This window comes from Aotus nancymaae, unplaced genomic scaffold (assembly GCF_030222135.1).
Source record: "Aotus nancymaae isolate 86718 unplaced genomic scaffold, 86718_ANA_hifiasm-v0.15.2.pri h1tg000062l, whole genome shotgun sequence".
Lineage (NCBI taxonomy): Eukaryota > Metazoa > Chordata > Mammalia > Primates > Aotidae > Aotus > Aotus nancymaae.
In genome coordinates, this window is record NW_026988476.1 from 41,989,553 (window position 1) to 42,016,742 (window position 27,190).

The window sequence follows — 27,190 nt, forward strand, 5'->3', positions numbered from 1 at the left end:
CTTGGGAGGCTGAGGCAGGAGAATCACTTGAACCAGGGAGGCAGAGGTTGCAGTGAGCTGAGATCATGTCACTGCACTCCAGCCTGGGTGAGAGAGTGAGATTCTGTCTCAAAAAAAAAAAAAAAAAAAAAAAAGTAACATGCAGTTGGATTAATTTTGAGGGTAATACATAGTAACAAAAAATAAAAAAAACATGTTGTCTGAATTCTGCTGAATTCTGCTTTTCTTTTCTTGGGATGTTGAATTTGTTAAGATTGTGTGTAGACACAGCTAGAATTTCCCTGCATTCAGAATTATCACGTTTTAAATAAATAAGGCTTTCCTCCCTCCTAAATTATAAATACATTATGTAGCTGTATCCCCGGCTCCCTCCATTCCTGGAGAGAGAGAAATGTCAATCAGTTGTTTCCTTGTTGTTTATGTCATTGGCAAGATTCTATTTTTTAGTAAATCCTGAAGGGTGGCCATTTAAATGGTCTCTTTCAATAGCTGAACTAGAATTGTGCCATATTTAGAAGGGAAATTTTTAAGCTGGAATTGTGGGTGAAATAAAAAAAAGACAAAATATGTCAAGGCAAATGCAGTATTTCATTGAAAGAGAAGTATGTGTTGGTTTCCTCTTCTCATTCTACAGCAGACGTGAAGGAGACACAGATCGATGGCTTGTTGGTTTTGCTTCACCTGTCTAGTTGGCTGCTTGTTACAGACATAGACAAGGTGCTGAGATTTGATGCTAAGGAGTTAGGTTTTGTGTCAAGATGGTTCGGTTGTATTCTTTGGCATTTTAATGCATTTCAAAAAAAACCCAGCTTATCATTAGGATAACATTTGAATTTTATAGTTCTAGGTAGGGGTGGTAATTAAGAGTATCCAATTCTTTACCTAATGGCATAATAGGTATCCACTTAGATAAGTTTCAGTCCAAATGAATTCAGAGAGAATTTTTCTGCATATCAAGTGATTCACTGGGGTACCACTTCATTGTCCCCCTTTTTTTTTTGGCTTTATTTCTACAGCTCTGGTTAAGTGATTTGGAAAAATATAAACTTAAAATTTTGTATTTGTAAGCTCAGGTCTAGTTTTTTAATCTGTCCCTGTTACAGAGTGAAATCTATATTATAAAATTTCCAGCTTAATGTAGTAGCAAGAAAGAATGCAGAATGCTTTGGAGGCTATTCTTAGTTAAATAAATTGATTAATACCAATAGATCAAATGTCTTGTCATCTACCAGAACACTGGCTTTTTCTATGCAGTTCCACTAATTCCATCATTTCTCAGTTGCACCTGCCGTTTTATTGATTTCCAAGTCATAAAATTTCTGGGATTGGCAATAAGTTAATTTGATTACTTTTTAGGATAGTTACAAGTACTGAATAGTTCATTTTAATAATAATGTTGTTTTCACTGTAATTATATTTGTAAAGTATTTAAAAGAGGTATTTGGTGCCAAATGCATAAAGCAAATATAAGTCAATTAATCTAAGGATAGTTCTTTATTTAGTGACCTTTTACTAAAAAGCATTACTTTGAACAAATTTTCTAATTTAGTTACCCGCCCCGTTAAACTTAGTTTTCTAGTGTAAAAATGGGGTCCTATTTGGAAAGATCCCCAGGTTTTCTCAGCTAGAAACAGATTATGGAATCATGTCTTTCTCTCGACTTAAGTGACATTTATGGATCCCGAAAAGGAGTGTGCCATCTGGATGTACACGTGTACTGCATCGACCTCTCTGCCATGATATTAATTGCTTCCCTGAAGCTACATTCTTTCTTGCCAGTTCTGAAAACTCATATTTCAAATGCTTCAAGAGTCATAAATAATAGTCATGGTTCTATGTGGCATGTGTATTATAGCTAGATCAGTTCATACGTATAACTTTACATAGTATCTTGTGTAAAAATAGCTTTGGTTATTAAAATCATTGCAATAAAATACCTGCACTATAATATTAAGTGTGTTCTTTGGTACCTAGGTGATTTTTTTTTAATGGATGGACTCTTGTTTCATCTCTTAAAAAATATCTGAACATTCCTTAACAAACAAAGAGAATGCACTGGTTTAGGTGTCATTCAAATTTTCTTTGCTGGGTTTGAATCTGCATTTAGGTTGCGGGCCTGGCAGGTTCAAACGCTAGGCTAGATGAGCAAAATCCCACTCCTAATCCAATGAACTCAGACAACCCCACACCATGTTGGTTGCACTCCTAAAGCACAACCATTTCTGAAGACCAGCTTTGCCTAAGTCTCTAACCACTGGTGGTGGTGGTTGTGTGTGTGTGTGTGCTTATGTGCACGCACACACACACGCACACACACACACAGTACTGAGACACCATACACCTTCGTGGCATGGTAGAACAGATGAGAAAGTCCAATCTTAAAAGATGTCCACTCAATGGCTCAAAATCACTATGCTCCAAACCACTAAACAGCCAAGCACAGTGAGAATGGTCATGGATTGAGGGTGTGAGATCCAGTGGTGTTTTCCTGCTCATCATTTGTCTTGCCAAGTCGTCGCCCCGCTGAAGTGTGTGTCTCCAAACAAAGTCAGAATGCAGGTGAGCTAAGTCTTTGGTTTCTTTGGACTATAAATAACACTTTTTTTCTTCTTCAAATATTTCTAAGTATAAACCTGCTATCTTGAGGTCCTGGTCTTTAAAAAATTTTTTTTTTAATTTAAAGCTTTTCCACCGAGGTTTTAGTTTGTGGTTGTTCCTTCATGCTTTGGTACAAGTGCTTGATGAAGAAGATGAGTTGCCTGAATTGGAGCTGCCCTCATCCTGCCACTTGTCCAGACTCCTCCTCCTTGCGTTCATGAAGAAGTTGCTGACAGTGCTCAGCTCCAACCCCAGCTGCTGGGAAATGGTGATTTGCAATTCTTTGGATGGACGCTTATTTTCCTTGAATATTGCATGTAGAGTTCGACGCTGGACATCTGTGAAGACCAACCTGGGCTTTTTGGGTGTGTTGCCTCTATCCTTCCCATGTTCTTGTTCTTTCCTTTTGCATGCTGTGAAGAAACACAGATGATGTTAGAGCAAATTATCTAAGGGAGGATCAAGAATAGAAAGACAGAGCTCCAAAATTTGTCAGCCATTTCCTCATGGCCTGCTTTCTGTTTGCTGACCTCTGCTTTAAACACCATGGGGACTGGGAGGGAAGTGTAATAAAAGATGGGGAACTGGGATGCAGGTGTAGTTCTGTGAGACCTGGGTGTGGGTTGTGGCTTTGATGAGTATCTGCTCTTTGTCCTGGGTAAGTTAGTTAACTCCGTCTGGGCCTCAGATTCCTTACCTGTAGAAGGTGAGTTTCTGGCTTAATGAACTTATCACTTTGAACTTTTATTTCTTCATCTACAAAATGCATATAAGAATACCTACCTTGCTGGCTTGTGGTATTAAATAATGTATGTAAAAGTTTATGCTAACTTTACAAATGCAATGCCTTGTCAGCAAGTAGTGACTGCAGCCCTCAAAGGGTTTATAGTCTGCTGCTAGTAGAATATTAAGAGCCTAATCAGAGTCTAAAAACATAATAGAAAGGAACTGCATTTGTTTCCCTTCTGATCTTTTTTGTTTTCCAGGAAAATCTGTATATAAGAAAGTTCAGTATACAGTTTTCTTTCGTGGCCATCTAACTGTCTTCTACTGATTCTCTAGTGGAGCCAGGAACTGTGGAGGTGTGAACCACTTCCTCGCCATTGAGACTAACCCTGCCGAGTTAGCCATGTTCATCTCTGGGGTCCCTCTGTGCCTCCTTTTTGTTCTTTTTGCAAGTCATGCTCTTGGAATCCCCCTCATCCCTTACCTGGTCTCCCACTGAGGGGCCCATTCCCTGCCCATGCATGTCTGGTCCTGTATTATGAAGCTGCTTCTTGGCTGCTAGAGCTATTCTAACATATCATCCCAATGCAGCCCTTAGGCCCCAGGGTTTGGCACCAGATCAAGGTCTCTCCTGATGCCATAATACTGTTTCCACCCTAATGCGGCTCACTAGCTTCCACCTGCTAAAGGATTCTCAAGGCTGCATTGCTAACAATGCATAACGCCCCTCCATCCAATCTCCACCATCAATCAATCCCCACAACCATCCACAAATAACCATACAACCCAAGTAAAAACAGTGCTCTCATATGCAAATACAGCCTTAAGACAAGGCTCCAATGCCCTCACTGCAGTCATATTGCTGCGGCTTAGCTCCCCACGTAGGTGTTCTAGAGCAGCCACTGCCACCTTTATATCTGGCTGGCTGCACCTCTCACCCTGACCATAGTGGAAGATGGATGGGGCATGCTTCATGGTGGAGGGAGGGACTGCTACTCTTCCATACCCCATACCTCCCATTGCTGTTCTGCCTGCTGCTGCCTCCTGCTGAACCGAATGCCTCTGTGTATTCCAGGTTCTCAATTCTTTACCCGATGGTTCACCATCTAACCAGCTCTGGTTAGATTCAGCCTCTGTGCTCTCCTCAGCCCGCCCCTCCCTCTCATTCCTAGCTGGATAGATCCTGGACTTTAGAGTTCTTCTAAAACTTTAGGTGCCTGTTGGTACAAATTAGCCCTGCAGCAGATCAGCTGCAGAGCTCATAGGTGAAAGCAGGAGAGGACTCAAGACTTTAGAGTCCGATCCAGAGGGCTCCAATTTTTTAAAACAATGCACTCCTTAGTAAAGAAAGTTCTGAGTGTATCCTCCCTTATATTATTTATAAATCATGCACATGTGTTAGTATAGTACTATATTATGCACATTATGAAACATACACAATACAGAAAAATTTTTTTGACATAGGATCTCACTTGGTTGCCCAGGTTGGAGTGCAATGGTGCAACCTTGGTGCACTGCAACCTCTGCCTCCCTGGGCTTAAGTGATCCTCTCACCTCAGTCTCTGGAGTAGCTGGGACCACAGGTATATGCCGCCATACCCAGCTAATTTTTTGTATTTTTTATAGAGATGGGGTTTCACTATGTTGGCCCAGGCTGGTCTTGAGCTCCTGGTCTCAAGCAATCTGCCCACCTCGTCCTCCCATTAGAGGTGTGAGCCACTGCCCCCAGCCCACAATATTAAAATTTTTTTTTTTTTTTTTTTTGAGACGGAGTTTTGCTCGTTACCCAGGCTGGAGTGCAATGGCGCAATCTCGGCTCACCGCAACCTCTGCCTCCTGGGTTCAGGCAATTCTCCTGCCTCAGCCTCCTGAGTAGCTGGGATTACAGGCATGCGCCACCATGCCCAGCTAATTTTTTGTATTAGTAGAGACGGGGTTTCACCATGTTGACCAGGATGGTCTCGATCTCTTGACCTCGTGATCCACCCGCCTCGGCCTCCCAAAGTGCTGGGATTACAGGCTTGAGCCACCGCGCCCGGCCACAATATTAAAATTTTTAAGGGGATAAAATAAAAATAAATAGACATGGAATTCTCTTCTAGAGATGCATCTGCTTGCCCAGGCTCTGGAGTGTATTGATGTCACTTACGAGGCCACTGGTCCAACCATCAGTAAATATAAGTGTGAGAATTTCAGAACAGACATGAAGGGAGGGCTCAGTCATGAAACAGATTTGCAGGCAAGGCAGGCCTTGTGATTCCTTTTATAACATGTCCTGTAGGTCACTTGCTATGCCTCTTGCCCACCATGAGGGGCAGTATCAACCTAGTGGGCAGTATTGTTAAATGCCCAAATCCCTCAGAGCCTTGAGTTATATATATATCCTGAGCCAGGTGAGAGTCTGCAAATCGAGTTCCTTCTCCCAGGGGCCTACAGCCCTCACTGGGTACCTAGATTAAGTCCCGGAAAAAAATAACTAAAGTCAACTCCAGTTAGTTTGAGTCAGCCCATGTAGACACCGCTTCATACAATAGTGATGCAGATGGCTGACTGATTCATTGACTTACAAATAAATATAACACAGGTTTTGCCCTTAAGGAGCCTAGATTTAAGAAAATAACTGCACATAAGCAAATAACTACAAGAGTATAAAAAAAGTATACAGAGTCTACTGCTTGAAGATATTCGGGAAGGCATCATAGAGAAGGTGCTTCAGATGGGCCCTAAAGGATAAATGGAGGCTTGCTAGTGAGAGGAGTGGGAAAGCTCCTTCCCTGCAGAGGGAGTAGTATTGTGAAGGACTGATAAGTATTAGTAGATGGGTATTTGTGAGGCAAGAGGGCACGCAAGAAGGAAAGCTGTGCGAGATGGCTTCATGTGCAGACAGAGATTAGATATGAATCATCTTGTAGGTGAGGAGGAGGAATGGAGATGTATAAGGGTGTAGTGTGATTACATTTGGGCTTAGAAAAACTCCTCTGGTGGTGTTGTGGAGGGAGAACCGGAAAGCAGCAAGATCAGGGCCAAGGATGCCGCAGTGGGTGCTGTGGTCCTCCACCCAGGTCCCTCTTCAGGACTGAGGCACTCGTTCCTCCAGTCGACGGAAGGGTTGGTGACATGTGGCTCTCAGAAGAGGCTCATTGTTGGAATTGCAACAATGCTTGGCCAGAGGTTATGCCACCCTCGGAGGGGTGGGAGTTTGCTCACATCTAGTGAGGGTGGGTGGGGTAGGAGATGGGAATATGGAAGGTGGTGGTCTAGGAGAGTGGAAATGTATTGGTTTAAGGCCCCTCAACCCAACCCCTTGCATCAAGTGGGACAACTCTAAAGGGTCATCCAGTTGAGGCTATTCTTGCACCTACATTGACGTTCAACTTCTCCTTCCGTCCAGTCTTACTTCCTTCACTACCCCCAGGGGGGTTATTCTCCATAACATGCTCCAAAAGCCTTTCTGCACGCACATCTCAGAAACCAGAGTCTGTTTCGCAGAGAACCGGACCTAAGATAGAAGTCAGAAAACCACTGTAGGGCCAGAAGCAGTTGCTCACGCCTGTCATCTCAGCACTTTGGGAGGCCGAGGCAAGCAGATTAGTTGAGGTCAAGAGTTCAAGACCAACCTGGCCAACGTGGTAAAACCCTGTGCCTACTAAAAATACAAAAAATTAGCTGGGTATCGTGGCGGGTGCCTGTAGTCCCAGCTACTCGGGAGGCTGAGGCAGGAGAATCACTTGAACCCAGGAGGTGGAGGTTGCAGTGAGTGGATATTGCACCACGGCACTCCAGCCTGGGTGACAGAGCGAGACTCTATCTCAAAAAAAGAAAAGAAAACCACTGTAATGGGGACCCAAAATTAGATAATGGCAGTTGAGAATGGAGAAGAACTTCTTGGGAGGTCAAATGAAGAAGACTTACTGACGACTTGGCTAAGAAGGTGTAGTCGGGAACATCTGCCAGGTTTCTGGTTGGATGATAGTAATGGGGCCATTAGGAAATGCAGATGGAGAAATCACTTCGATATGGAACAAACTGCACTGGATGTGCTTGCTGGACATTCTGTTAAAAATCTCCAATAGGTGATTGTCCAGCAGACAGTGGGATGTATGGGATCTGGAGTTCAGGGGGAGGTCTGGGCTAGAAATATAGACTCGGAAGTCATTATGCCTCTAGATGGTAAATTACACAGAACACACATCAGTGGGAAAGTAAATAACTGAGCATTGGGTACAGACTGGACTTATTTATCATTCAAAAGGCAGAGCTAAGGGAAATCAGAAAGAGACATTCATTTTCCTCATAACCAGGATGTATGTTTAGATGACTTCAGTCTGGCCCTTGGCATTTGGCAGGACTGTCCACTGAAGCTACCCCTGAGCCAGCATTTCCCAAATGGCATCAGAGGAATGATACTCTCTCAAACAAGGGTTCCCTGAAAAGATGGTTTGCAGATAATCAAGGATATTTTAAAAAATCTATTATATATTGCCTCTTTCTCAAGATTCATAATATATGTAAGCACACATAATTCTGTTTCCCGAATCTGTTTGACCCCAGAACCCTTTAGTGGAGACTGTCAATTAATATCTTATACAATATTAATATTGGGGAAATGCAGTTTGGAAGTTCCTGCCCCGGGACCTCGATCACTGTAGACATTGCAATACCAGAACCTGGGAAGTGAGATTCTCTTGGAGCAGGGACCCTGGCTGGCTCGCTCTATATCATCTCCAGGGCACCCTGGCCTAGTACCTGGTTGTAAGGGCAGATCAGTATTCTGCCCATGTGTGTATGGGCAGGGGTCTGTCTGTGAATAAGTAGACGTGATTAGATCAGGAGGAAATGCTGCCGAAGTTGGAGGTGCTGAAGAAGAAAGCAGAGATATCAGTAAAATGGAGAGCAGACTAAAGCTTATTGAGAGTCACTGAATGACCAGAGGAGGCCAGGAGGAGCAACCCACAGAAACAAGTCAGACTTCTAGGAGCTTTCACCAACTATAGCTGTGAGAGCTGGAATTTCCACGGAATGGATTTCAGAGTAGAGAGTAACCATCGCAAGGTAGGAAACCTCCAATTAGAGATTATGAGAGTCCACATGAGTGTGCAAGATTGGTGGTGGGGGGGAGAGAGAGATTGAGAAAGGGAATGAAAAGGGAGTATGACAAGAAGTACTGCTGCTTAGGGAACAGCAACACACACGTTTTATGTGAATGTAGTATCTTTTATGTAGGTGTACAGTTTCCATTAAAAATAGAGAAACACTTGTCAGTGAACTGGATTAAGGGGAAGGAGACGGCCATTGTTGGTGAAAGGTAGTACTAACGATGAAGACCTGTCATGAGTCACCTCGAGGTGGGCAAGCAGACAGATCTGCAGGGCGCACTGGCAAAGTGCAGTGGGGGCTGCTTCAGACAAGTGACTGATGTTTATGGGTGAGGTCACCCAGAGTGAGTACGATGTAGGAGGTAGAAGTAGGCATGAAAGACGGTAAGAGTCAGAGCATGACTTTCTATGCCACAGGAATAAAAGATTATAAAGAAAAAAAAGACAGAGCATGAGGGTGTAAGCAAAGGACAGAGGCTTCTAGTTCAGGCACGCCTGGGGACTGTTTTGCCCATAGTAGGCAAGGCAGAGCCAAGTGGGTTTCAAGAAATATAACTCTGCTGGAGGTTGAAAGGTATTTTGTGAACAATGAGTTGTGAGGTCAGATTAGATTGGGAAATGGTGAGTTAATTAATGATTAACCAAGCTTCTTGAATGCAGGACGTCTCATAGCCTTTAATATGTTAATGAACATCAACAGTTTCTAGCTTATAGGGTCTCTCAAACTTAACTTGATCAAAGAACTCTTTATTCAAGGAATTTCTCTCAGAAACAATGTTCCTTAGAACAGTTTCTCAAAGTATGGTCGGCAGACCTGCGCTGGTCTGTGAGCCATTAGTGACCTGCAACAAGATTAGTACAAAAAATTGAGAGTGAGCAATTAGAAATGTTCACGGCAGCCGGGCGCGGTGGCTCAAGCCTGTAATCCCAGCACTTTGGGAGGCCGAGGCGGGTGGATCACGAGGTCAAGAGATCGAGACCATCCTGGTCAACATGGTGAAACCCCGTCTCTACTAATACAAAAAATTAGCTGGGCACGGTGGCGCGTGCCTGTAATCCCAGCTACTCAGGAGGCTGAGGCAGGAGAATTGCCTGAACCCAGGAGACGGAGGTTGCGGTGAGCCGAGATCGCGCCATTGCGCTCCAGCCTGGGTAACGAGCGAAACTCCGTCTCAAAAAAAAAAAAAAAAAAAAAAAAAAAAGAAATGTTCATGGCAGTTTGACATTGCTGTGAAATTCAAATGTGTGATTATTTTTCTAGTAAGTTTTTATAGTCTTATCAAAATCACCCATTCAGGACAGACAGAAGTTAGAAGCAAACCAACAAACGAGTCCTTCACTACCTAGAGTTTAAGAAGCCCTGCCTTACAACACGCTTTCTGAAACACGGTGTATGGTAGCATCGTAGGATCAGTTGTCACTCAGGCATTCGTATACCACCTTATATCCATTTTCCTGACTTAACGATACAAAGGACTTAACAACATATAAAGTGCTGATTGAATTATGCAAAAGTCTGCCAAGAATTTGTCTGGGAATATGTGGGCACAGATGTATTGGCCTGGGAGGCATTAATGAAGCCAGATGAGTTTATGATACAACTTCTTGAATGAGCCTGGACTCAGAAGACACAAACACTGGCCCAGCTCTGTGGATATGCACCTGCAAATACCACCAACACTATGAATTTGGGGATTACGTTTCCAAAACATGAAATTTGGAAGACACATTCAAACCATAGCGAATATATTATCTTTAATGCTTAGTACTGTTTTCTGAGGTAAGAGAAGCCATCGTATTCCATTTTGCAGCTGGAGACACTAAGCTTAAAGAAGGCGAGAGACTTGGCCAAGATCACACATCTATCAGTGGCCACAGGGCTGGGCTTGAGCTGTGTGCTGGCAGCTTATCCACTCATATGTGGTTTGCTCTTGTGAGTCCTTAGACTCTAGCCAAGTATTTTCTCCCTCAAAATAGCTGCCCGAGAGTATGTTGTGGATTACATCGCAGAGAAAGTGGATTACAGAGCAGTAAAGGGGAAAGGCTGAGATGTCCAGGACACCATGAAACTGACCTGACATCTAAAGACAGCTTGTCATTTTCGTGAGGGCCTGCTGGAGATGCAGCATCTTCACCCTAAAGGCTGATGTAGTGCTGACAACTGCAACCCCTCAGCAGCCTGCAGGGCCAAGTGTTCTCGCACAGGTAAGCCTGTCATGTCTGAGTCACACAAGGGGAGTCTGGCCTGGATTTAGAAGAGAAACATCCAGGCGGCCTTCAGCTACTTTGCTGCTCCTGTGCCTCTGGGTCGGATGGGGGTGCACTGGTAAGGCAAGACACATCTTGAAGTTCTCAAGAGCCAGCCCAGGGCTGCTACCTAGGTTCCTGATGGGCTTGGCTGTGACATCCCTGCAAACCCTGCTCAGGAGAGCTTGGGGCTTCAGGGGTAGGGAACAAAAATATCAAAAAGCATGTGGGCCAGAATACGCAAGTCCATAGGAATAGACAGCAGGCTGGTGGTTGCTTATGGCTGAAGGGGTGGTGGTGGGAAATGGGAGTGATTAATAGGTATTTCTTTTTGGGGGGGTGATGAAAAAGTTCCAAAATTGACTGTGGTTGCAAAACTCTGTGACTAACTGGATGATTTCAGATGGGTGAATTTTATGTTATGTGAATTCCATCTCTCCATCAAGTTGTAAGAACAGTGGCAGCCAGGCAGGCACACAGGGTGAGCTCTCTGCACTCACCCCTACCTGCTAACTGAGAGAGACCCTTTTCTGGGCTGTGGCAAAGGACAAGAGGTAGTTGGCTGTTCATGTGCATTGAGCCCCGAAGACCCTCTCTTCTCAGCTGAAGCTGTTTCTCAAAGTAAACTCTTAGAGACAATATATGTGAACAAGCGAGCACACAAATAAACAGATTTCAGTAAATCACAATGCGGGTAGGGAGAGACACACGAAGGGGGAACCTTGCAAGAAAACGTCGCAGGACTGTTCCTGAGCTTGTATTCCAGGCTGGTATCTACGTGTGGAGATTAAAGAGCCATTGGATTGACCGAGACAGTCAAGATTAGAGCTCAGACTCTGGGAGTCCTAGGTCAGAATGTTATCTGCTTTGCCTTGAGTGATCTTACTGTGCTGTGTATATTTTTATAAGCTGGATCCCCAGTTGTTTGGGGGATAAAGAGAGCACAGTCCAATGTGCAGTCTGAAAAGCAACACCGGTGAGTTCTAACTGATATGGCTAAGGACAGCCTTCGCATGGGAAGCAAAGTCTTGCACAGATTGTCTGGAAACAGATGGTTAGCAGAGGGAGGTGGAGCCCAAACAACCTGCTGGACACGAGCTACGTTTGCTGTGTCTCTGTGGATAGCCAGAGCAACTACGGAAACTCTTTTGGTCACACACATGGAAAGCCTAATAGAAACATGCCAAGAGCAGACATCCCCAGTGGGGAATAATCACTGTAACTCACCCTCCTGTCTTGCTTTACGGTGCTAAAAACACCTCCATGAAACCTTACCATGTGATTCCCCACAAAACTCAGGTAAGGTAGAAATGGATATTTTTCCTTTTTTTTTTTGAGACAGAGTCTCGCTCTGTTGCCCAGGCTGGAGTGCAGTGGCATGATCTTGGCTCACAACAATCTCTGCCCCCTGGGTTCAAGCAATTCTCCTGCTTCAGCCTCCCAAGTAGCTGGGACTACAGCTGGGACTGACACCATGCCTGGCTAATTTTTTTTTTTTCATATTTTTAGTAGAGATGGGGTTTCACCGTGTTAGCCAGGATGGTCTCGATCTGACCTCGTGATCTGCCTGCCTTGGCCTCCCAAAGTGCTGGGATTACAGGCGTGAGCCATGGCACCCAGCCTATTCTTCCTTTTTTTTGTAAGTGAAACCCTGTCAGAGAGGTTCAGTGACTTGCCTGTGGGCACACAGCTGCTTAGGGGGGCAGTTGGGCCTCCAACTTCACTAGATCCTGGAAGCAGAGGGCAGCACCAGTGGACACATCATGGAAACTTTCCTCAGGATGGTGAAACGGGCAGGAGCTGAGGCAGTGGGTGAAGTGGAGCTCAGAGAACTTGCACCCAAGGTGAACAGAACAGCAGCAGTTGGTCAGCCAAGCGGCAGGGCAGTTGTCAGCCAGACCTATCTTGATGTGGCTCAAAGGACTGCAGTTTGGCCTTTCAGGAAAGTGGGCTGGATGGAAGTTGAGACGAGGGAGTTCTGGCAGCGTAGCAGACAGCATATCCATGCTGGCCTGGGAGAGGGACTGGAGCCGTCCCATGTCAGAAAGGGTGCAGGGGAGCATGGGATGGCTGTCTGCTTGTGTGTCTCAGCTTTGAGAAGAAGCTGAAGGAAACAGCTCAACCGGTGGAAAAGGGAAGAGCAGGAGGCTTTGGCTAAAGGCAGGTCAGGGAAGTCACTGCAGCCTCTCCCTGCCCCTGGTCTGCTTCCCTAGCAGAGCTGTCCAGGACAGAATCCTGCCACCCACGGTCTGCTGCCTGGAGTCCTTCCTGAGTCAGTGAATAAGGCACGGTGATGGACCTGTCTCCTCCAGGCGAAGCTCCACAGCCGCATCCCAGGAGAGAAGGGAACCCCAGACAAAGTTGCCTGGGCTTGGGAGGGGTGGACAGCATCTCCTGAGCTAAGCCCCATTCAGAATCGCCTTACCAGTCCTCACAACACTGACTTGAGGGAGGTACTATTCTCTCTCGTCGACGAATGAGCAGCCTGAAGCTCAGCGAGGTTAAGGGACTGGCCCAAGTCACCCCAACAGCAAAACGGTACAGCTGGGATTTGAACCAGTGCAGGGCCCCATAACTGCACTGGAGGATATCGGGAGGTGCACTCCCTGCCCCAACCCACTTTTCTACAGGTATAGGCTGCGGAGAAACAGAACCATACCAGCTTTCACTTTCTCTGACCTCGCTAACAGCTGCTTTGGTGTGATTTTAGACTATCTCAGTTCTTCTCTCCACAAACTTTGACTTCCCTCCTTTGTTCTGTTTTCCCTGTGATAGACGCTGAACCTTAACTGGAAGAGTAACTGCAGCTGAGAATTCTCACTGAAAGAATGCGTTTCATACCCAATGACACTGGCATCGTCCTCTCGCTGGCTGTTCATGCTCACATGCACACACTTTCTTGAGCCCAGGCTGACCAGTTTTTATACTCATAGGAAGAGACACCCATCAACCTGACCCTTCCCTCCATCAAGCTCTCCCCCTGCTCTGCAGCTTCAAAGGAACTGGTGGGAAGAGAGAAGCTGCGGCCTTGCACCTGCTAGTTTGGTCAGCAGCAAAGGGCTATATGGCTCTTTTCTGGAAGGTTGGCTCAAGAATTTTGATTTCTATCAGTATATTGAAGGGGTATCTGCATTGCCATGTTCATTGCAGCACTATTCACAATAGGCTAGATGTGGCATCAACCTAAGTGTCCATCAGAGGGTGAATGGATAAAGAAAATGTGTTACATGTACATATATACATATTATTCAGCCATAAAAACAATAAAATATTGTCATTTGCAGCAACACGGATGGAACGGGAGGGTATTACATTCAGTGAAACAAGCCCGGCACAGAAAGGTAAATATTGCATGTTCTCACTCACATGTAGGAGCTAAACAAAATTGAACTCATGGAGATGGAGAGTAGAATGATGGTTGCCAGAGGCTGGGAAGGGTAGTGGGCCATGGGGGACAAAGAGGTGTTACTTAATGGGTACAAAAATACAGTTAGATAGGATGCATAAGATCTAGTGTTAGGTGGCACATTAGGGCAACTACAGTTAATCAGAATTTTTTTTTTAAACGGAGTTTTGCTCTTCTTGCCCAGGATGGAGTGCAATGGCGTGATCACGGCTCGCTGCAACCTCCGCCTCCTGGGTTCAAGCGATTCTCCTGTGTCAGCCTCCCTAGCAACTGGGATTACAGGTATGTGCCACCATGCCTGGCTAATTTTGTATTTTTAGTAGAGATGGGGTTTCCTCCATGTTGGTCAGGCTGGTCTCGAACTCCCAACCTCAGGTGATCCACCCACCTCGGGCTCCCAAAGTGCTGGGATTACAGGCATGAGCCACTGTGCCTGGCTTTTTTTTTTTTTTGAGAGTTTCGCTCTTGTCATCTAGGCTGGAGTACAATGATGTGATCTTGGCTCACTGCAACCTCTACCTCCTGGGTTCAAGCGTTCCTCCTGCCTCAGCCTCCTGAGTAGCTGAGATTACAGATGTGCCTCACCATGCCCAGCTGATTTTTTGTATTATTAGTAGAGACAGGGTTTCTCCATGTTGGCCAGGCTAGTCTCAAACTTCTGACCTAGGTGATCAACCCGCCTCGGCCTCCCTAAGTGCTGGGATTATAGGCATGAGCCACTGTGCCCGGCCAATTATAATTTATTGTATATTTCAAAATTGCTAAAGGAATAGAATTGGAATGTTCCTAACATGAAGAAATGATAAATACTTGAAGTGATGGATACCCTAGTTACCCCGATTTTATCATTACACATTGTATGCTTGTATCAAAATATCACATGTACCCCATAAATATATACAACTATTATGTATCCATAATTAAAAAGTAAAACTAAAAAGTGTTTTTCTAAATTCTTTTAGAATTCTAAATTCCTAAACTTCTGTTAGTGGCTGATCAGTTGGAGTTTTAATACATCAGTATCCCTCACTTAAAAATGACTCTCAATAGTTTGTCCCCAATAATTGGAAATATGTGATATGAATGCTCTAGTTATAATGATGATTCCACAAAACAGTCAAAACAAATAGCATGCCTGATTAATTACATGCTTATTATGCATTTTTACCTCATATAGGCCTATTGTGAATTGTAAGTCAGCTTATTGACCCCATTTTTTAATTAATAGATGTATTGTTACTTTCTAGTATTTACAGTAATTGAAAGTTATAAGACAGAATTTCTTTAAAAAACCTACAATCTTGAGTTTTCACTAAGTCATCAGACATTTTCTCTCATTAATTTCAAATTAGTGAAATTTTCCTTCTTCACGTTTCTGGAAAGTTGTCTATAGAATCAAACTGTAAATGCTGTCCTTCCAATGACATGCATTATACCATTAATTTCACAAGGGGCTCCCAAAAGCCTGAGATGAAAGCCCTTGGCAACTGTTCTACCATGATATTCAAGGACCTTGACACTCTGACCTCAACCACCTTTCCCATCTCACCTCCTACTGCCCACTCACTACCTATCACCTGCCGTACTGCTCAGAAGTCATTCCTAGATATGAACCTCTGCACCCCCACTGCTTTGCCCAAGATATTTCCTGCACCCAGAATGTCCTTCCTTTTCTCTTTTCCATACAAAAAAGCTCCTTATGCAATCAAGGCCAACCTCAAGCATCTTCTTTTCTGCTGCCTTCTCTGTCCCCTCTCCCATCCAGGGAGAATTGTGTTCTGTGCCTGCAGAGCACCTTCTCCACAATGTAATTAGTTAGTTACCTACCCATCTCTCTCACACAGTCCGTAACACTAGACCATGGATTATTTTCTTGGCATACTCAGAACCCTTGTTGGAAAGCAAGTTGGAAGGGGCTTCAGGGAAAATAGAGACACAAATGACGCAAGTCTTTTAAGTTTTGAAAATGTGTACATAGAATGAAGTTCCATGAGATATCCTTAGTCCCTTTACTGGATAGTGATTTTCGTAGTAGTTTAATGGCACCGTGCGTATGTTTCTGAAATGTCACTGGGAAGTCAGTGAAAGCTGACTGAGCCCTTGGCGAAGGAAGCTGTATTGTCACCACTTCCATGACTGGGTCTGAAGTGGGCTTAGGGACAGGTAAGCAACAGGCTGGAGCAACAGAGCTGGAGGAGCAGAAGGTGCAGAGGAAATTAATTCAGGCTGAGACATCGACATTAGTTGGGAGGAGGAAATCAGCCCCCTTTCCCATGATTAGGTGCCCAGGTGGGGCCACTGAGTACCAGAGGGCAGAGGTGTACTGTCTGCATTTGTCCTTGCTAAGTCTGTGTGGTGACTGGTCCATATCTGCCTTAAGTAGAGAGGAGATAAGGATCAGATTTATGGATAAGGTCAGCAAATATCCAGAGAGTCAGTGTGGTAGAAACCTTAACAATAAATTGATGAGATGACCCAGCAGGCTAGTCTTGAAGAAATTCAAGGACTCAGACAAAGAATGCTTTATAAATAAGGTGAAATGATACCCCATTTTGCTTCTTTTTCTTCTGGCAACTGCCAAATCATTGGGCTTTTTGAGTAGGACCTCTGGCTATTACAGAGCCCTGGATCCATGGGTTGGGGTGTCATTTCTTTCTCCTGGGCTTCAGGGCTGGCCTGCATTCTGCAATGGGAGAGACTGGAAGGACCCTCAGAAGTTTAGTCTTCTCTGTAAATGGGAACCACTGAGAAACTTTAAAAGCACTCGTGCCTGGGATCTGTCTCCAGAGATAATGATTTATTCAGTCTCTCAGAGGCCTAAGCCTGGGATTTTTGAAAGCTCCCTAGGTGATTCTAATACTTAGCCAAGGCTCAGAACCACTACTCTAAATCAGTCTTCTCAAACTTAAATCACCTGGACGTCTTGTTAAGACGATGATTCTGATTCGGCAGGTCGGGGTGGGCCCTGAGATTCTGACTGTCTAACAAGCTCCCAGGTGACGTCTTTCTGCTGGTCCAGGACCGCAGTCTGAGTAACAAGCGCTGAGAGTCCCCAGCACGAGCTCTAATAAAGGTGCAGCTCAAATACATCAACATCACCTGGGAGCACAAAGGGGCGGCTTGTTCACGATGCACATTTTGGAACCCCATCCTATACCTACTGTCTCTGAGAGTGAGATTCACAAGCAGATATTTCATTTTTTAATTAATTAATTTTTTAATGTGGAAAAAAATGAACTTTAATATGGCTTTAAAATACCACAAACCAAATTCAAAGACAAAAAGAAACGGTTGTAAAATACACGATAATTTCTTTATAGAAATCACTCAGAAATATGAGAATATCCAGTGAAAAGGATATGAACTCTCTGTCAGTTTATGTGAGAGACAGACAGACAGAAAGAGAGAGAAAGAGAAATTTTATTTTATTTTTTTGCCTATCAGATTGGCAAAGATTTAAAACCTTGCTAATACCAAATGTTGACAAGAATAAGGAGCAATAGGCACTTTTGATGGGAACATCAATTGGAACAACTGTTCTGAAAGACGATCTGCATTTATATCAATATTAAAATATATTTACTTTTGATCAAGTAATTAATACTTCCAGGAATTTAGTATTCTAAGGCTATATTCAGGCAAGAGCTCAAAAATTTAAGTACACATATTCATCATAGATCTTTTTATAGTAGTGAAAACTATAGGGAGTTAATGAATTATGGTAAATTTGTGTTTACAAAGACTTGCTGATCTATGACTACATCCCCAGAATCTAGCTCAGTGCTTGGTCTGCATATAAACATTTATTGAATAAATGAACAAATAAATATAGTAGAAAATTCTATCGCCATTAAGAATGATGCTGTACATGTACATTTATTGTGCTGGAAAACTATTCATCATATGCTAAGAAAAGGAAAATCAGATGACAAAACTGCATAGATAGAATCATCTCATTTTTGCATAAAGAGCAAATGTATGTGTGTATGTATCTATGGAAAAAAGTTTAGAAGAATGTATACCAAAATATAAACTGTGGTTCTTCCTAAATGGTCAGATTATAGTTGTTTACTTTCTTATTTATACCTTTAAGTAATGTCTGGATTTTTTTTTTTTTTTTTTTTTTTTTTACAATGAGCATGTATCAACAGATGTGATTTTGGTAATCACAAAATTTTCTTTCATTTTTGTTCCATAGGTTATTTTCTGAGGTACAGGTTGTGTTTCGTTGCATGAGTAAGTTCTTTATCGGTGATTCCTGAGATTTTGGTGCACCCATCATAGGCACATATTTTAAACAAGCTTCCTGGTAATTTATACACCCAATAAATCGGAGAGCCACTTGCTCCTAGGGCAGTATTTTAAAACTTTCCAAGATCAAGAGAATCACTCCATACTTTGACAAAAACACAGACCGACTAAATCAGAATTTTTGGAGTGGCCTGGGAATCTGTACTTTAAGAATACCAGATAACTCCTGTGATTTCAGGTCCAGGAAAGCCTGCTTTGTGGGATCTTTCTGTGGGACTGGGCAAAGCCCAGGTAACCCTTCTCTCTCCCCTCAATGAGACTGGACTTGTAAAACCCAGCCGCATTGATTGTCATAGACAGTCTGGCAGAGGAAATAAAAAAAGGGAGATGCGTGTGAAGTGTCCACGGAGTTCATTGCTGGAGGCAGAGGGTTTTGTTCTGTGATTGTGATGAAAGAGGAAGTTGGGTGAGAATGGAGGAGGGTATCAGAGTAATGGCTGTGAGCTTTTTAGCACTACTTGACAGGGCTCCTTCATCTTGACTTGTCTGAATTTACTGCCAAGTGCCCGACGTGGAAGTGAGGGAGCTGTGGGACTGGAAGGCACCTTTGTGGGCAAGTAAGGGTATCTCATGCCCAGAAAGAGGAAGAACAAGGTTTCTGTGCCAGCCCTTATTACCCACCGCTGGCACCAAGAGAAGAACTAAAGAACTGGAGGGTTTTTTTTTTTTTATTTAAATTTCAGCACCTCCATATCCATGCTGTGACAGGACACCTGTTAGTCTGCACTGGGCTTGTTTTAAGGTTGTTACATTTACAGTATGTTTAAAGTGTTACATAACACGTGGCACGAGTGCACACGCACACATACACAAATAACAAACACATGCTGTGAATATCGGGCTGCATTTCTCAAACTGTAACATACATTGGAATTGCTTCCAGGGCTTGTTAAAATGCAACAAGCCAGAGTTTCTGATTCTGTAGAATTTCTAACAAGCTCCTAAGTGATGCTGGGGCGTGGATATGGTGGGTGGGGTGGGGAGAGAGAAGAGCAAATGAATCTTAACTAAAACATGTTTGAGCAGGTTTGTTTGTTTTATGGGTATAGGCAAAGCAATTTTGAAGTGACTTTAGATGTATTACAGGATTAAGTAAATGAGTAAATCCGTGTGTGAGAAAAAGAAAGCCAGAAAGAGAGGTAGGTTACTGGGTATCAGAGTTCTCACTGTGCAGGAAAGGACATATAAATAGGGAATGGGGGAAGGCAGAAAAAACTCCTGTAAGGATATATTGCAATTGGAGGTGGAGGTGCTGGTATGAACTCATGATTTTAGAAGTACGGACATGAGCATGTATATAAGAATGTTTATGTGTACACGAGTATTATGTATGTATGAATATGTATATGCATATTTGTATGAGTGTGTAAATAAATGTATATGTATCTGTTTCCCGACTTTGAGAGGGTAGAAAACCAAAGTCATCCTAATAGCTGTGAGCACACTTAGTACCCAGGTGGACTCTAACGTTGCTCCCCACCAGGATAAACCAGGGCTTGTCAAAGAAGTGGCACATTCTTGCACTGGGGCAGAATATGTACCAAATGAGTATAGAACATCTGATGACAGAAAGTTAAAAAAAAAAAAGAAAAAGAAAAACCTGAGCATGTCACAGGGACACAGGAGTCAGAATGAAAGGGCTCTCATCAGTCAAATCTGGGAGAATTTGAGCATCAAAATAGTTAAGTACAGTAATGAATTGTAAACCACTAAGGAAAAAAAAAAAGGAATGCCTGAGTCCACTCCAATAATAAATGGAGAATGAGAGGGAAGGAAGGCTCTTATTCACTGTAGAAAGCTAAAGGCTGACTGGTAAACATGGCAGGAGTGCTAGAGAGGGAAAATCATTTTAAAACCATGATGACAAAGATTAGATCAGGCAAGAATCAATAGAAGCTAAATCCATGGGGAATTTTGATGAGGGGTCGAATATTTGCATGATCTGAAAGCATTTCCCCATAGCCTGCTTATTAGTTGTAAGGAAGAAAATAAAACAGTGATTATATAGTAGAGAAATCAGACAACACCTTGATCCCCTTGACTGAGTGATCCAAATGAACTCACCAGTAAAGTGAGGGGGAGACAGACATTGTGGGCTTTCAGATGCCATCCACTGAAAAAACGACACTGTCACCTATCCAGCTTTCTGGGTAAGAAAGCACAACCTCGAACTAATCTCGAGGAAACATCAGGTAAACATGAAATTAGAACAATCTTATTTTAAAAGAGAGCATGTCAATATTGTAAAAGACAAAGATTGTGGAAATGTTTCATATTAAAAGCTTTAAAAGAGATATGACAGCCAAACCCGGGACTGAATCCTGTATCGGAGAACAATGCTGGGAAGGACATGACTGGGTCAGCTCAAAAAACTGAACTGTGGCGATCTAAGAGAATACCCCTATTGTTAGGAAATATACTCAGATATTTAGGGGTAAGGGGCCATGATGTATGTAACTTACCCTCAAGTGGTTCCGTGAAGAAAGTCTGTGTGAGAATGAAGGCAAGAGCACGTGCGCAAACGATAAAGCCAGTGGGTAAAATGTTAACGACTGGTCAGTGCTCAATGCTGACAGTGGGGTAAAGGGAATACCGATGCTTTCTGTAGGGTTTTAGTTTTGCAACTTTTATAAACTTGACATGATTACCGAATAAAAATGTGAAACACCATGTTTTTGAATGTTTAATGACATCGAGCTAGAGGTTTAATTGTAAATTCCCTTTTTCAATTTTGTGAAAAATAAAAATTTTAAATGTTTTTGTATGTGTACTTTAAAAAAGCTAGAAGGAAACAAACTAATATATGAGCAACTATTATCTCTGGGTTGTAGGATTATGGGTATTTTGATTCTGTTTTATTGTTTACAATGTTTCATAGTTTCCACAGTTTCTACATGGAGAATGTCTTACTTTAATAATTTGATAAATAATTTCTCAAATAATAATTTGAGAAAAATTATTTTTGAAAGAGGAAAACAACTAGTCTGTAGAGTTTCATGTATAGCGTTGCTGACTGCTATGCCATTCATTAATAATAGCAAAAACAAAATGAAAAACCCTTGAAAACAACTGAAATGTCCCATGATAGGAAAGGTTGTTGGAAAGATTATGTAAAGAAGATATTTCTAAAATATTATAAAATCAAAAAAATTTGATTCCAAACCAATTTATGGACCAAGTTAAGTGCCTAAACATAGGGGAATGGTTAAAGAAATTATAGCATAGCATAGCTGTGAAATAGAAGATCTGTAGAATATTTTCTAGTACAGAGTGATGAAGGAACAAAGGAATAGCTTTTGCCTCTTCCTCTGCTATCTTGCAAATATCGTCTCTCTATGTATATATGTTAAATAAATGAATGTTATTCATGATGTATTTGGGAAAGGGATGATGGAATTACCAGAGATTCTTAATTGTCTCCATTATTCTCTTATGTATTTTCAAAAACTCCACCATAAATTTAATAACATGGGATTTTTTAAATTTAAAAAGTAACAAAATAGTATGTACCATCTCATAGGGAAAGATTGGAAGGATACACACACACACACACACACACACGCGCACACACACGGTTATCTGTGTGGGGTGCTGTGGGTGATTCCTGTATTTTTTTGTTAGTATTTTGCCCAGCAGCTCCAGCTCAAAGGATGTATATAATTATTTTACAACAAGAAACAAAGTTACTTATTTAATTTTTTGAGATGGAGTTTCTCTCTTGTTGCCCAGGCTGGAGTACAGTGGTATGATCTTGGCTCACTGCAACTTCTGCCTCCAAGATTCAAGTGATTCTCCTGCCTTAGCCTCCCAAATGGCTGGGACTACGGGCATGCACCACCATGCCCAGATAATTTTGCATTTTTAGTAGAGACAGGGTTTCACCGTGTTACCCAGGCTGGTCTTGAAATCCTGATCTCAGGTGATCCACCCACCTTGGTCTGCCAGAGTGCTGGGATTAAAGGAGTAAGCCACCATACCCAGCCAAAAGTTACTTTTTAAAAAACCATTGGAATTTAAAAATACATTATGAAATAAGATACAAGGCCTTAAACATGGTAAGTATCCAGTAAATGTTTAAAAAAAGTTACTAAGGCTATGTCATGACAAAAGCAGGATTCAGAAAAGTATATATATGCAGTATAATAATTAACTTTTTGGAAAAAATCACCACCCTTGTGTTGAAGGCAGTGCTCTAAAATGATATTGTAGTTGTGTCTGAGTACAGTTATTACTTTAAAAGAAGAAACTGTATGGTAGATAGAATGTTTTAGAAGCTTGCATTTTGACCATCTTTCACACAGTGAATTGTCTTTCATAAAAGAGTTAGAATAAGAGGCTGAGGTGGGCAGATAACCTCAGGTCAGGAGTTTGAGACCAGCCTGGCCAACATAGTGAAACCCCGTCTCTACTAAAATACAAAGTAGCCTGGCGAGGTGGTACACACCTGTAATCCCAGCTACTCGGGAGGCTGAGGCAGGAGAATCACTTGAATCCTGGAGGTGGAGGTTGCAATGATTAGAAATTGCGCCATTGCACTCCAGCCTGGGTGACAGAGCATGACTGTCTCAAAAAAAAAAAAAAAAAAAAAAAAAAGAACTAGAATAAGGGGACCACCCCTGAAACACTTGGGACCATTTTCAACCTAGGAGGAGGGTGGTCACCCTGTGCTATTTTTCTTTTAATTTTAGTACTCAGATAATTGCACTGGGCAGTACCTTCTAGGGAGGCAATTTTCAGGCAAAATAATTAAAATAAGTAAGAGCCATTTAGTACTTTCCCTAGAAAGTGATCTTTTGGGATATGGGAGAGGCCCTTGATTATTTTAAAAGAGGAAGACACACACACACACACACACGCACACACACACCCCACACGAGAAAAGCCATAGACCATCTCTTAAGAATATATAAGAAACTGGTAAAAGGGGTTTCTTCTAAGGGATAGGGACTTGGGGACTAGAAAAGGAGGGAACACAGTTGGGAGGAAAGCTTTTTTTTTCTGTATATCTTTTTATGCTGTCCAACTTTAAAAAAAAGTGGTGCATATAGTATATGTTCAAAATATTTATTAATTAAAAACAATTCTTTAAAAAAATCTGTTGCTCATGGAACAACTGTGAAAATACCGACACTGGAGGAAAGCAAAATTTGTTTTCCTATGAAAATATGTTTTCCTTTAAACTGCTTAGTTTCCAACACAGAGAGATTTCTAAGTGACTCAGACCAGGACTTTCCAACACTTGTCTGCCCCACCCACATGTCTGTGCTTCTGTCTCCTCTGCTGTTTTCTTTGTTTATAGATAGCTCTTGGGCTACCATTACTGGGGACTTACTTTTGTTTCTCTAACAGCAGAGATGGATTTGGGCTAACCCCTTCCACTGGTTCTTCAGGGCTCCTTGTACCCAGGGAAGTGGCCGGCTGGAATGTGAGTAACCATCACTGCCCACCAACACTGGGAAGTGAAAACTTGACCCAAAGGACCCACAATCTTCACCTCCTTAGCATCATGCTTACATCATGTCTCTCCCAGTAAGTGACAGTTTCCAATGAGGCAGAAACAATCTACCTGATTAGATACCTCAAATCTGTACAGAAGCCAGAGAGCCCACCTATTGTATTCGAGAAGGTGGGCTATCCTGAAACATTCCATCTTTATATTGACATCCACATAGCCACTCTGCGGTTAAAGGTATATCCAAGCCCCCAGCTTCCCATGCCAGAAGGAAGGAGCCGGTTCTGCTTCCATTTTCACTCTCCATCAGGTCTACTCAACATTAGAAATAGCTCTCAAATTTTGCCACCCATTTTCTCCACCTTTGCTGACAATGACACACAATCAGACTCTCAGAATCTATTGCCACTTCTAGCTAGTCACCTGTGACTTCTCCTCCCATTATCTCCCACTCCAGCATGCTTTCAAAAGCACAAATCGGACCATTTCACGCCTTGACAGGTCACAACTTCCTCTGGGCTGCACAAACACACCAAATCCTTTGTCATCTCCTTTCAGTTTTATTTCCAGTTTCCCTGCCTGCACCCACAGAACTTTGTTCCTACCCAGATCGGAGATGTTGTCAGTATTTATTTTCCTGCATGCTTCCTCCCTGTGAGCTCCCCCAGGATACAATAGACACCTCATTCCTCTTTCATGCTTTCATACTCAGCCTAGTGCCTGGCACACGGGAGGGACTTGATTAGCGTTTGGGCAAATAAAGAAAAACAGAACTTTTGAGTGATATAACATGGCCGTCAGTGGTGCTTCTCAGACTTTAAGCGACACAGGAATTTCCTGGGGATCTTGTTGAAATGCAGTTTCATTTTCAGTAGGTCTAGGGTGGAACCTGAGGTCGACAGTTCTTAGAAGTTCCCAGCTGAGGTCAATACTGCTGTTCAGGGAGCCACACTTTGAGTAGTGAGGGCCTATCGAACATTAATAGCTTTTTTAGATGGAGGAGCATGTTGAATCAATGATTCCTCTAAGGATCTTGACGTTTTGAGTGAACTTTTGATTTCAAAAATATCAAAAGAAGTAACAGATTTTATAAACACACACAAACACAGAGTTATATAGAGTTAGTTATGGAGCTATAGGTTATTCCAGAAATAAGGGTAAAATAAATAAGATAAGGGAGTAAAAATAAGAGTCATCTGCCCTTAAATTCTCAACACCATTATTCTAATTTGCCCCTTCAATTTACATTAGAATCAGCTAGGAAGCTTTTTAAGCAGCACACATTCTTCCCCTTCTGCTGCTCCAATGTGATTTGCTCTTCTAGAGAAATAGGAAACCCTCAGTCAATGTCTCCCACTACTGAATAAAACAGCTTTGGAGAATGCTTTTGTAACTGATGGCAATGTATTGTGTCACTCAGATGTGCTGGGGAAGAAACAAGCTTTTAGCTTCATGGTAATTCCAGTCTGCGAACTCTTCTGCAAAAGGAGTTTAGCCAGGACCTCCACACACGCTGTTGTTCCCTCTGCCTGGAAGCCTCTTCCTCCATTTCTGTCCCAAGTCCTACTTATCCTCCAGATCTTCAAAATGGTCCCTTCATCACACCTTAAACTTCTCCTTCCTGAAACACACGCATGCGCGCGCACACGCACACACACGTGCTCATGAAACATGTGAACAGCTATTTGTTCTCTTCCCTGCTAGACTGTGAGTTTCAAAGAAAAAGTGTGTTGTACATTCCATTCCCAGTCCTAAGCACGGAACTTGCTACAGCAGGTGCTCAAATGAGTAAAAAAATTAACTCTTCTTTCCATATTTAATGAAGTTCCCTCTTTTACTTATTTTATTCTCCTGTCCACAATTGGCTGAATATAATTCCTATGAGCTGACATTTAGTATGGAGCTAGGACCTGCTTAAAGGACAATACAATACGTCTTGAGGTTTGTTTGGTCCGAATTGCTTGGGTTGGGGAATCAGACAAAAACAATGTTTCTTTCTCCACAATGTTAAAAATAAATAATTAGTGCCAACCAACAATATGTATCATATGTGTAAGATATGAAGCCCAGTAACAAAATGAACAGCTATGAGCTCACCACCCGATAAAAGAACTAGAATATTTGTTGCCTGGTGAAGCTACAGGGTGTTCTCGACTCATCTCCCTGTCTTCCCCTATCAGAGGTAACTACTCTTCTAAATTTATGTTTATTACTCATTTTAAAAAATAGTTTTTATAAATCACAATTAACATATGCATTCCTTGTCAGTGAATGTTTAGAGTCTTTCTGTGCGTGTGTGTGTGTGTGTTTCTCTTAGGAACAATGCTGCCATGGACAGTCTTTGCATGTCCCTAGGAGCATTTAGGAATTTGCCTATAATATATGCCAAAGAGTGGAATTGCTAGATATATGCAGGTCCAGGTTGATACGATGATGCCAAGTCATTGGCATCTTTTCTATTTTTTTGTAGTGAAAGTGCCAATTTACTTTCCTTTCCACCAGCAGTGGATAAGAGTTCCTAGTGACACATAATCCTTGCCAACAGCTTGTCTTGCTAGAACACAAGCAATAGAATCTCAAGCTGCAGCACTTTGGGGCCAGAAGGTATAGCTCCTGCCTGGATAGGCTATTTCCTTCTGGCCACCTGACAAGAGATTGGCCCCCTGAGCCTTACACCTTGTTAAGTCCTGAACTGCGGACGCGGCACTAAACTTAGAAGAGAGTAGGGCTCCAACTAAGCTTCCCCATGGATAGATACACAGTCATCATAGAAGGCAATCAATCATAGACTGTGGCACCTGGAGGGGACCCTAAAGCCAAATCCTTCATTCTACATTTATTGAGACTGAGGCCCAGAGGTTAATTACTACAGGAACCTTTTTCTGGGGCACTTGATTCTTAATCCAGAGAAGGTTTCTTTGTTTTTTTTTTTTTTGGTAATTGAAGATGGTGTAATATGATCCATTACATTAATAGTGACTCTAAATATTCAAATAACTGACCAGTTTATTTTTATTGATTGATTTTGATTGATTGAGACAGAATCTCACTGTCGCCCAGGCTGGAGTGCAGTGGCGTGATCTCGGCTCACTGCAACCTCTGCCTCTCGGGTTCAAGCGATTCCTTTGCCTCAACCTCCTGAGTAGCTGGGACTACAGGCGTACACCACTACCCTGGCTAATTTTTGTATTTTTAGAAGAGACGGGGTTTCACCTTTTTGGCCAAGATGATCTCAATCTCCTGACCTTGTCATCTACCTGGCTTGGCCTCCCAAAGTGCTGGGATTTCAGATGTGAGCCAGGGTACCTGGCTGACGAGTTTATTTTTAAAAGGTGCTTATGTGACACAAATTTG

The 27,190-nt window shown here is 42.6% G+C and overlaps 1 protein-coding gene across 1 annotated transcript in view; it reads right to left on the reverse strand.

Moving 5' to 3' along the window:
* Window positions 1–216: 216 nt before the first annotated feature.
* Window positions 217–27,190, reverse strand: part of ONECUT1 (one cut homeobox 1) — a 37,706-nt gene continuing 10,732 nt past the window's right edge. The window contains exon 2 of the mRNA XM_012442406.2: window positions 217–3,011. Coding sequence (XP_012297829.1) covers window positions 2,719–3,011 — 293 coding nt within the window. The 3' untranslated portion in view covers window positions 217–2,718. The remainder of the gene's footprint in view (window positions 3,012–27,190) is intronic.